At 41.7% G+C, this 12,500-nt stretch overlaps 1 protein-coding gene and 1 long non-coding RNA gene across 3 annotated transcripts in view; both read left to right on the forward strand.

Annotated features, from left to right (window-relative positions):
* Positions 1-116: 116 nt before the first annotated feature.
* Positions 117-9,813, forward strand: LOC133119023 (uncharacterized). 2 transcript variants are annotated; one of them, XR_009706476.1, is made up of 5 exons: positions 117-237; positions 2,389-2,556; positions 7,825-7,859; positions 8,647-8,764; positions 9,008-9,813. It is a non-coding gene; the product is annotated as an uncharacterized LOC133119023 (long non-coding RNA). The 2 variants fall into 2 exon arrangements; XR_009706477.1 differs by lacking the exon at positions 7,825-7,859.
* An 870-nt stretch (positions 9,814-10,683) lies between these two features.
* The window catches only part of LOC133119313 (histone-lysine N-methyltransferase PRDM9-like), a 14,191-nt gene continuing 12,374 nt past the window's right edge, over positions 10,684-12,500 (forward strand). Inside the window, 4 exon segments of the mRNA XM_061229847.1 lie at positions 10,684-10,693; positions 11,017-11,148; positions 11,239-11,510; positions 11,921-12,083. Coding sequence (XP_061085831.1) covers positions 10,684-10,693; positions 11,017-11,148; positions 11,239-11,510; positions 11,921-12,083 — 577 coding nt within the window.

A 12,500-nucleotide genomic window follows, 5' to 3' on the forward strand; every position in this document is an offset into this window, starting at 1 on the left:
TCAATAAACTGAACAACACATGATTTTACCACATAAATTAACCAAATAAGCAAACTCAAAACAAACCAACATATTAAACACTTTGCAGACCACTCGGTGTTTGTCGTTTCCATTAAACCACCCCTGTCTACGTGGTCTCGTCCACTGGCAGCCCGCGAAACGCCACTATTTTCACGCGGTGGTATGGCCGCGCGATTTCCCAGGAGAACCAGGTAGCGTACGCATGGTGGAACGGTGGTGAGTGAAACTATACAGAGTTGTAATAACGAAGTTTTAACCGATGTGAAATGAGTATTTTTACAAACAGTGAATGTTTGCATTTGTTGATTCCCGACAAAACTTATGAAGGGAATATTCGTTGCTTACGAAATGTCGGTAGGCCCTTTCCCGCATTCTAAAACAATGTCGTTTGTTTGATGGAAGTTAAAGTGAAGGTCATGGTGCTTAATGACGGTGAAAATGGATTTTCACCAAAATATTTTTTAGAGTGACTTCGTAGCTATCTTTACATTACATTACTCCCCAGTGTGAGTTCGCTATTGCCGTTTAAGGTTTCCCTCCACACTGAAACTCTTCCCACACGAGCTGCAGGCGTGTGCGTTCTTGCTGCTGGTGTCCACCTGTTTTGGGCTGAGGAGTCTGACTATCTGCACAGTGTCTGTAGGGGTTGGCGGTTGGCTGGGCAGGTGAAATGAAGTAGCATTGTGAATGTACAATATGCATATAGAGTTGTGATGTAGTACACATGTGGCATTGTGAATGCACAGTATGCCTATAGAGTAGTGATGTAGTACACATGTGGCATTGTGAATGTACAGTATGCCTATAGAGTAGTGATGTAGTACACATGTAGCATTGTGAATGAACACTATGCCTATAGAGTAGTGATGTAGTACACGTAGCATTGTGAATGAACACTATGCCTATAGAGTAGTGATGTAGTACACATGCGGCATTGTGAATGTACAATATGCATAGAGTAGTGATGTAGTACACGTGGCATTGTGAATGTACAGTATGCCTATAGAGTAGTGATGTAGTACACATCTAGCATTGTGAATGTACAATATGCATATAGAGTAGTGATATAGTACACATGCGGCATTGTGAATGTACAGTATGCCTTTAGAGTAGTGATGTAGTACCCATGTGGCATTGTGAATGTACAATATGTCTAGCTTTGTCTAAGTTTCCATGTATTGTTACCCTGTGCACACTGTAGTCAATTTCCTGGTTGTTCTTTTCATTAATTCGTTTCATCTGTCTCCTGTCTACTGTCATTTCCCCCACCTGTCTCTAGTTTGGATTCTAGTTAGTTGCTTGTATTTAAACCTCTTTGTGTCTTTTGTCGCCAGATTATGTGTCCTGATCTCACTCTCCAGCTTTTATTTTTTATACTACAATTTCCCTCGGGATGAATAAAGTATCTATCTTATTTCTTTTTTGTTTTGACACGTAGTTTCATGTTTCTAGCCACTGAATCACAGTTAATGAAGATGTCTGCTGTGTGTAGTTGCTATTTTACAACCCAACATTTCTCATTTGTGTGTGTGTGGTATATTGCAGCTGTTTGTGTACCAGGCTTTCTCTCCAATGCTTTGCATTGCATGGACAAGTAATAATAATAATTTTAAAAATCCTGGATAACCTGTGCTGGTGATGTGAAAATGAGTTTGCTTTTGTCAGTCACATGTTGACCATAAATTTTATTGGTTCATGCCCTAAATGTGTTTATTAAAAAGAAATGCCTAGGATTATTGACTGATTAACCATTGTTAAGTAACTGATTGCATGAATCCTGTGCAATTTACTTGTAATATATTATGGGATTGGAAAAATGGTTCATATTGCCATTTTATTTGACAGCATAATTGTACGGGATGTATTAACTCTGCATGTAAGGCATGATATTCGAAAAACCAATAAAGAATTATATCTTTTGTAGATGCTTTGAAAGGAAATAATTTGAAAGCATAAAATATCAGAGATCTGATGTGGCCGACTAAACACACCCTCAATCACCCTATTTACAGTTTTGGATTACAAGTCAAAAGGCTATACAGGGTCTCAGCGGCAACACCAATCCCCGTCAAAAGCAATTTGAAGGGCACCCTGGAGCAGGTCACAGAGACGTTTTACCAGGGTGGAGTCTTAATGTGACAACTGAGCTACCTTTTCTGCTGGTCCGGTTTCTCTACAGATCCACTCTTTCTTCCTCCCTAACAAACTAGCCAATATTCACATTTCACAAGGTTCATCAGTTCCCAATATTGCTCCAGCACATCCCACTCGGAGTGGCTCAAGACCCAACACACAAAATAACATTTGATATTTAGCATGTTTGTCTGTTGTATTTCGGCCACAGTTGCGTTGCTCTGTGACTTTCAGGACGATCGAAGAAAGAGCGTTTGAAATCGCAGAAGGAGCAGGCAAACATCTACGTCCGTGGTGAAAAGCTCCGCGGCACGCAGAAAGTGTGCTACACTGAGGAAGAGGAGCCCAGAGATGAAGATTATCTCTGTGAGCCAAGAGAGAAACCCACTCCAACTGGATGAGGTTGGTAGTACTGCTTACAGAAACCACTGACTGCATTTCTACCTTATAATATGATGTTATATTAATCATTTTGTATCGCTGCTTTAACCCCATTCACCCAGGGCAGGGTTTTGGTGTCCTGCAATTCTGAATGGACCTGTTTAACAGCTTTGTTTTAAGACTAGAAAAATCGGACGTAAATAGGACTTACCCCTTAGCCCTAATCAATGCCCATGTTAATCCTGACCTAACCGAACAGAGGAGAGAGGCCGTACCACTGCGCCCAGTGTGGGAAGTGGACCACACTTGTATAAAATAAATGTATAAAATAAATGCTTGAAAATCCTGGGAAATCTCGCGGCCGTACGAATGTGTGGAAATTGGAGTGTTTCGAGGCCGGACGAGACCACGTAGACCGGGGTATTTCAACGGAAACTGCAAACACGGGAATTTTATGGACAGTGGTCTGCATGAGAGAAAAGTGTTGAATGTGTTGGTTTGTTTTGGGTTTGCTTATTTGGTTAATTTATTTGACAAAAATGTGCTTAGTTTCTTGAATAGCGCTAGAGTTGGGTTTACCCAGTGGGTGGGGTGACAGCAAGCCTTAACCTATATTAGGCCCCATGGCCTGTATATGGCAGATGGCTGCATTATTTTTATTATTTCGCCGCATAGTTTTCTGGGGTCACTATCTTTGAAACAAAGACATCGTCTGAAACTTCTACTGTCTCAAATATATATAATAAAAAAAATAGCGTGTGGGGTAGCGTAGTGGTTAAGGTAAATTACTGGGAGATGCAAGGTCAGTGGTTCTAATCCCGGTGTAGCCACAATAAGATCCGCACAGCTGTTGGGCCCTTGAGCAAGGCCCTTAACCCTGCATTGCTCCAGGGGAGGATTGTCTCCTGCTTAGTCTAATCAACTACGTCGCTCTGGATAAGAGCGTCTGCCAAATGCCAATAATGTAATGTATGATTTGAAATAACCACAGGCTTTCAACAACAAACAACAGGTTTCATTTTCAATCGCTTCGTCCACCCATTGCTAAGGGAAGGTGCGCAGGTGTGTGAGGTTCCTGACAGACAGATGGCATGGGTAGACTGCGTTTCCCGACAAACTGCTAAATTTAGCCCGATTGCAACTCGTGCAGGCTGTGCAGATAGTCAGACTCCTCAGCCCAAAACAGGTGGGCACCAGCAGCAAGAACGCAGTGTGGAGTGGACAAGACCACGTAGGCAGGGGTGGTTTAATGGAAACGACAAACACCGAGTGGTCTGCAAACTGTTGAATATGTTGGTTTGTTCTGAGTTTGCTTATTTGGTTCATTTATGTGGTAAAACCATGTGTTCAGTTTATTGAATCGTGCCAGAGTTGGGGTTACCCAGTGGGTGAGGTTACCCAGTGGGTGAGGTTACCCAGTGGGTGGAGCTACAGCAAGCCGTAGCCTATATTAGGTCCCATGGCCAGAATACGGGAGTATGGTTGAGAGAGAAGGTACGGTCAGACCTTCTCTCTCAACCCCTAATACCAATTAATTAAATGTTTAATCTTTCCCCATTTTATTTCATTTGATATAACTGATGGTATTATCAATATATGGTCTTTGCTCTTAGTAAGAGCAAACAAGTTTGCTGCGTTTTTTTCTGAATTCAGCAGACCCCTTTTTGGGGAAACTTTTTAAAACAAACGAAGACCTGTCTCTAATGTGCTTAGCAATCAATCACACAAATTTAAAAGTCAAATTAATCATCTTTCAAAGCATCTAAATTAAAACTTATGAACTTTTACTGACAAAAGCAAACCGTCTGATTTTAAATAACCACGAGCTTTCAACAAATCCACAGCAGTCTACAAGTTCAATGACGCTAGGCACAGGTTATCCAGGATTTTAGTTATAATTATTATTAGTCCACGCAGTTATGTTTTACCCTATACTGTTTTGTCAATGTTACCGTGCAAATTACAGAAATAAAACGTTTCTTATGCAAGCAAATGAATGAATCAAACCGTGTTTGAAGCGACTGAAAATGATAACTAATCCTGTTGTACATACTTAAAGCCATAGCTCATATTCGTTCTACTCAGAGTTCCTACTTCTTCACTTAACCGCCTGGCAAATCAATAAACAATTTGTCCAGCCCCTAGTTCTCATTGTTTCTCAAAGTAACTCTGTAAAAGTGGAAGTATACATGCATTTTAACTGGCATATATTTAAAAAAATAAATAAACTGTGACAATGGATGGTGATGAAATCTTGCATAAAAAAGATCCTCTTCGAAAGTAATTGGTGTCAATTGATTTATTTATCCTCAAACATTCATGATCTAAACACGGAATGTTGTTACAATGAATCCGTTTCCACAAAACTGCTTTAGGAGTAATGTTACAGTTAGAATTTGAGTAGTTGGATGCATTGATAGTTCACAGTTAAGTTTTTGATTATCCGTTTTGAGTCGACAGTTTTGAAAAATGACCTCAAGGTTCTGAAATTAGTCAGTGATTGACTGTATGAGTGAGTTTTACTGTATGTGACACAAACAGTTGGGGGAACTGTGTGGGTGTGGGAGTGGGAGTGGGATTGTGTGCGTCAGTGTGTGTGTATGAATGTGTTCATGTGCTTGTGTCTGTGTGAGTGTGTGCATGTGTGAGAGGGCGAGAGAGGTAACCGGCTGTAATGCCGTTTTGGCATTTGCAGTTGCAGGGACATCTGCCACCTGGACCAATGTTAGAGGGGGGGTGCATGTTTGTTCACTCCATTGTAACCAAGGAATTGCACAAATACCCACCCACCCACACACACACACACACACACACACACACACGCACACACGTACACACGTACACACGTGCAAACACGCATGTAGTCACACATAAAATGCACGCATTTAAGAAAACAATATACACCTATATGCATTTCAATCCTAAATTTGCAACAAAAAAAAGTAAGGTGCACCAGGCTGGCTAAAGTCCAACGGTGCGTCCTTAAATTGGTTAGTGCCTTGGATGGCAGCCGATCGCTGTGGTTGTGTGGGTGTGTGTATGAATGTGTGAATAAGAAGCATTGATTGTACAGCTTTGGATAAAGGCGCTATATAAATGCCAACCATTTACCATTTAAATGACTTTTTCCTTCTATTTATTTCTTATCTGGAAACCCAAATAACCTAAGGGAGACGGCTGTCGTTAAAACGTGAGGTTTTGGAGTGTGCGCTCAGGGACCACTTTCCTGAGGGCAGCAGAGAGAACTCTCTCACAGGAAGGGGCTGGGCCACACCGTGCTGCTGATGAGCTGCAACCTTGAGGAAGCTCTGGAACCTCCATCTTACACATCGGGCCGTGCACGCAGACCCAAGGATATCAATAATCTTGAAAAGTTCTGCATGTGTTCTCTTCTCTAACATCAGAAATTATAGGGAAAGACTCACAGCTGTCATCTTTGCCATCATTTGTAAAACACACTTCGCAAATATTGGAAAAAACTCAATAACAGTATAGGTATTTCAACTTGACAGCATTATTTTGGGCAAATGCATCAATACTGCTACTAATTCCGGACCAACTAAATTGTTGTACAGTACGTTAAGCTCATGTAATCAAATTATATTTTACAAACGACCGAAAAAAATCTGCTCCTAGACAACAATGGCGATATACGATACGATATTCATGAGGGTGAAATTTACACCAATTGCAGGCATCATCACCTCCTGTTCAAATAATACCAATGAATGCCCAGCGATTTATCATACAATATGCAATAACCAACTCAAAAACGTGATGCCACAGTTGTTCTGGAAAGGATACTTTATTTTTTACCCCTAATTTCACTGTAAAATAAAAGTTGCTGTCGCCAGTTTTGGAAAAAGCTTGATTGAGCGATTTATTTATCCTAAAACTTTCATGATCTAAACATAAACTGCTGTTAAAGTAATCTGTTTCTATAAAACTATGCTTTAGATGTAATGTTAGTTATGAATCATTTTGAGTAGTTGGATACATTGGTACTTAGATGCGTTGTAATGAACGAAAACACCATTTTCAAATGTAATGTGTCAATTCAGTGAACAAATTATTTTTCCAAATTATTTAGCCAAATCCAAGCAATTGAAAGAGTGTTTAGAGTTTCGGGAAAACATGAATTTTGATTATCTGTTTTGAGTTCGAAAAATGACCTCAAGATTCTGAAATTAATTAGTATCATAATATAATTTTTAAAATATAATATGATTCCGTAATGATGTCATTCGGTCTACGTAGTAGCTTTGGCAGTGAAATGTGAATATTGGCTAGTTAGGTAGGGAGGAAGAAAGAGTGGATCTGGAGAGAAACCGGACCAGCAAAAAATATATAAATAAATAAATAAATAAATAAATAATAATAAAATTTTTTTTAAAAAAAGGCAGCCCAGTTGTCACATTAAGACTCCACCCTGGTAAAACGTCTCTGTGACCTGCTCCAGGGTGCCGTTCAAATTGCTTTTGACGGGGATTGGTGTTGCCGCTGTGAGACCCTGTATAGCCTTTTGACTTGTAATCCAAAACTGTAAATAGGGTGATTGAGGGTGTGTTTAGTCGGCCACATCAGATTTCTGATATTTTGTTTCGGCCTCCTACAGATAACAAATGTGTTGCACGGTTTACCTGTCAGAGCCCCATCTCATTAGCGTACACTGATCTCCTGTGGTGACATCAGCAAGATTTCCATTTTGGCGGGCAAAAAAGAAAAAAAAGAGAGGAGCGGTTAGAGGAGCGGTTAGAGGATCGTTTGCCTTTTCAGCTGTTGTTCACTTCGATCCGATTTCTTGTTACGACTCGACAGCACTAGAAATCTGTAAGTTTTTTTAATTAATTGAAAATATTTTAATTAAACATAACTTGTCCGCTTCCCCAGTGAACGATCGTGAAAAATGTTAGCCAAATTAAATGTCAAAATAAACGAATAAACTCCTCACGTTTTGGCTAGCGAGTAGCCAACTAACGTCAGGCTAGCTAATTCGCTGATCTGAAATTCTAACATTAATAAACCTATTATAGCTAGCGAACACCATTCACGTCAGTAACTAGCAAACGTTATATGGTTATGGTTAACTATCAGTCCCTACATTATTAGTAGCTAACTTAGCTAGCTACCTATTTAGTCTGACATTTAGACAAATACGAATATTGTTACCGAGCTAACGTTTATGTTTTACTCAGCAAAAGTCAGCAGACCTAGGCAGGATTTTTGGTTATTGTCGTTTTCCAAATGTTGATGTTACCCGGCTAACACTTAACATATTTTAAACCACAGCCAGAAAGGTGCCAGAGATGGATTCGGAAGATGAGGTAAGAACGTAACGCTCACTTAAGCGATCAGTCAAGGTGGCAGGCGTTGAGGTGGGAGGCAGCCGTTAGCGATATCTTGGTGCTTTCCCGTAACTTAGTAGCTTGAAGTTGAGCCGCCTCCATAACTGTTTGTTTAGCACATATCGTTTGCTGGCTAGATGTGAAGATTACATTCGCATTTTAACACAAGCAAAGTATATATCCATTATTGTGAATTATATTCTATTTACATTCTTTAACAAGCTTATGTAGGTAACTTACAAGGTTTTATTGATTTTGGCTATATCCCAATAATTCTTACCACTTGTGGTCGAATCTAGCCAACACTCAAGATGCGAAACTGAACTTATTTGGAATCGCAGTTCGGGGATCCATGCAGAAATGTCCTTGGCTACAAACGTGACAACGAAAAATATTTGACAAGTACAGTTGAAGCCCAAGACCTGTAGATGGTGCTATTGCATCGTAGATGCATTAGTTGGTAATGTTATTTGGCAAGTTGAGATTCTCATTGTCAGGGCTCTATACTCACATGTGTTCCTAAGTTGAAACATGTATGCGCACACACTAATACATCTCTATGAAGAAATGTGTTTCAAAATTATTGATCCTGTACGCACACATCACTTTTAAGAAGCAAATGCTCCAAAATGGGAGCATTGCAGAGCCCTGTGTGCTATGGCTAAAGCAACCAAACTTGTATTCCAGGGAAAGCAAATAATTGGTGATCTTTTACTGCATGTTAAATCTAAATCTATAGCTCCTCTTCTCTCTGGTCCTGTTCCAGGATAAATTAGAGGAGCTCAAAGTTTACTTCTCCAAGACTGAGTGGACCAATTTGCAGAAATGTGAGAAAGTGCGATTCAGAAGCATCAAGAGGAACCATGAAGTTATGTTAGCCCTTGGTAAGATGCTCTCAGTGCAAGGTTGTACTTCCTGACAAGTACCAAAACACTTCATTCTGCCCTCTACTCAGTTGAAAAATGTTTTTCAATATTCGTAAAATAAAATGTTTTATTACATAAATTATGAAGTGTGTTTTGTTGTAGTTGCAAAGGCTTGCAGTTTATTCCTTGTGCCTAGAAAATAGATAGTACCTAGGTCTGAATTTCTGAACGTTAGTTACTGACCTTTCTTCTTGGTCTTAGGGCTGAACTCCCCTACTCCAGCTTTCATGAGGGGGCCCCGATCTCGGAGAGCCATGCTGGCAAGGGCTGCAGAGCCAAGCGACTCTGAAGATGAGGAATGGAACCCTCGTCTGGAGAGAAAGCCTGGTACACACACACAAAGTGATCATTAAGCTCAGAAGCAAATACCTGACACTAGACACAGCACAGCAGACATCTTCATTAACAGCAATTTCTCAGGGGTATTTGAGTGGTTACAAACACGAAACTATGAAACTACAGGTCAAAACAAAACAGCAAGAGGAATAAAGGCTAAAGCAAGAGGCAGAAGTCTAAGACAGAACAGGTCGTAACAGAAATCAATCCGAAATAAAAGCTGGAGAGTGTGATCACGACACAACAATCTGGCGACAAAAGACAGAAACAAAGAGGTTTAAATACACATAACTAACTAGAATGAAAGGAAAAACCAGGAAACGGACTACAGTGTGCACAGAGGGTAACATAACTACAGAACCTGACTCAATAGGCATATTGTACATTCACAATGCCACATGTGTACTACATCACTACTATTCTATAGGCATACTGTACATTCACAATGCCACATGTGTACTCGATCACTACTCTATAGGCATATTGTACATGTACAATGCTACAAATACACTGTACATCTCCAGTGTCCCGGAGCTTCAGTTCCAAAATCCGGAGTGCCAGTCAGACTGGTGCTTCAGGGAGCAGTGCAGCAGGGCAGGCCAGGACACAGGCAGCCTCGCTGGCTCAAACGCAGGCAGAACCTCCAGCGTCCTGCAGCACACAGGTGAAGTCAGCGGCCCACGCGCTCACACTCCACTGGTGCTCGTGTCATTGAGGACATCGGCTGAACCCGAGGCTATTATTTCTAGTGACGGGGAAACCAGCTGTGACGGTTGTCCATTTTCCACTTTAGCACGTCGCGGTGTCGTTCGTAGCACACACCGGCTGGGAGTCTTGTTGTGGGTGGGCACACACTGGGCCGTTGCCTCGACCACAGCCTGCCTGCTTCAGCGTGTGCACGGCAGGCGTGTGCTGTGAAACATGGAATGATCCATTTCAGTTGGGTTGGTGGGGGGGAGAGTCAGGGTTAGTCAGGTTAATAGAGCCCTGATTGCCTCGGCTTTCAAGTAAAAAATAAACAAATCAGCACATCCTTTGATTTCTTTTTAGACTCAGACATCATTGCAATCACTTACTATAATATGCAAAATGCTATTTTGAAACACATTTTAGCATTAAAATACAGCTGTCCAGGCATGTTTTGTGATTTGATTTGAGGGCACTTGATCGCAGCTGCCTTTGATTAACCACTGAAGAACACTGTAAGAACATTAATTTATCTTTCTGTGCATTCAAATATTTCTGTTCTCTCAGGAAGTGAAGAATGCTACCAGCCTCAGCAATGATGGTGACGATAGGTTTCCTGGTTCCTCCGTTGTGAAGCAGAGGGAGCCATCCAAACAGAGCTCCAAACAACCAAATACTGGTATATGCAGGTCTACAGGCCCTTACACATGGGTCCCTGTTCATGTTCTTCATCCAGTATTCTTCTCACTTTTTCTAAATGAAGAACAAAAGCAAAGAAAACCACACATATTTGAGACTTCAAACTGACAAAAAAACTGAAACTTTGTCCGGCAATAGCCGATAAATAATGTGATATGACATCGGGTACCCAAGACTCGTGGGACGGGCAGTGACACACTTGCATGGACGTGGCACCAAATTGTGGTAGCGACACTATTTTAGTCTTGTGAAGGGCCTCTCATGCATCGCGTGACCTATTACATGCCAGTTCTACTATCAATAAATTGAAATGTACAGATTGACGCATCAGTACAACAATCATTTGTCCAAGGTTCATCAGTTCCCAATATTGCTCCAGCACATCCCACTCGGAGTGGCTCAAGACTCAACGCACAAAATAACATTTAATATTTAGCGTGTTCGTCTGTTGTATTTCGGCCACAGTTGCGTTGCTCTGTGACTTTCAGGACGATCGAAGAAAGAGCGTTTGAAATCGCAGAAGGAGCAGGCAAACGTCTACGTCCGTGGTGAAAAGCTCCGCAGCACACAGAAAGTGTGCTACACTGAGGAAGAGGAGCCCAGAGATGAAGATTATCTCTGTGAGCCATGCGGAAACAAAGGCCGTTTCTATTTCTCTCGGTTCCTTTGTGATTGAGGTCCAGCTATGGATAAACTCTCCCGTCTCTTAGATTGTGACGAGTGCCAGTCCTTCTTCACTGATGAATGCCTGGTCCACGGCCCCCCTTCGTTCATTTCGGACTCTCCAGCGCCCGCAGGGGCCCCCGACAGGGCCCGGCTTACCCTGCCCCCCGGTCTGGAGGTCAGAGTCTCCAGCATCCCTGGAGCAGGCCTGGGGGTGTTCGCCAAGGGACAGACAGTGCCCAGGGGAGTGCACTATGGACCCTACGAGGGAGAGCTGACTGAGGAAGACGTAGCCATGGAGAGTGGCTACTCCTGGATGGTGAGAAGGACCTTGTCGTTGAGTGATAGTGCAGTGGAGAGTTCAGTGTCGAGAGCAGTGTGGGTTTTCATAGTGTGGAAATGTTATAACAGGGTCATTGTGCAGAGATTTAAGGTAATATAGAGCTGTATGAGTATTTGTGGCACAGACGTAACAGGTTAACGGTGTAGAAATTAAGCCTGGCTAACGATGCTGTGTTAGATCTCCAGGAGCAAGCGCTGTGTTGAATACATTGATGCCAAGAGAGAAACCCACTCCAACTGGATGAGGTTGGTAGTAGTGCTTACAGAAACCACTGACTGCATTTCTACCTTATAATATGATGTTATATTAATTATTTTGTTGGGCTCTTTCTTACTTCCCCGTGTTCCCTTTGACTCAGATATGTTAACTGTGCTCGAAACGAGGAGGAGCAGAATCTTGTGGCTTTCCAGTACAGAGGGTCTATTCTGTATCGCTGCTTTAACCCCATTCACCCAGGGCAGGAGCTGCTGGTGTGGTATGGGGACGACTATGCCAAAGACCTGGGTATCACCTTCGACTACCTATGGAGCAACAAGTGCTCTTCTAAAGGTACTAATCCCTCCTCTTAACACCAGAACAGCCAAGACTGTGGAACTGACGGCTTACGGTTTTATTGGCATTCTTGTTCCACCGTTGAAAGATCAATATGGCTTTCTTGAAATTCTGACTTGGCATTTATTCCTGTCAAATATTTCCCCTACTTTTTGGGCAATGATTTTGCAGTGAACCTCTGGAAAGGGGAACATGGAAATTGTGGTTTGCTATGGTTTTCTGGATGGGGACCAAATATTGACTTGCCAAATGCTTAACTGTTGAGGGCATTAAAGGCATTGATTCTTGAAAAGGCATATTGTGTGGAATCTTTAATCATGAATGAAATGTTTTTGTGAGCCTTCTTCTCACAGATCCCACATTCTCTGGGTTTTGGTGTCCTGCAATTCTGAATTGACCTGTTTAACAGACTAG

Source organism: Conger conger, chromosome 19 (genome assembly GCF_963514075.1).
Source record: "Conger conger chromosome 19, fConCon1.1, whole genome shotgun sequence".
NCBI classification, from domain to species: domain Eukaryota; kingdom Metazoa; phylum Chordata; class Actinopteri; order Anguilliformes; family Congridae; genus Conger; species Conger conger.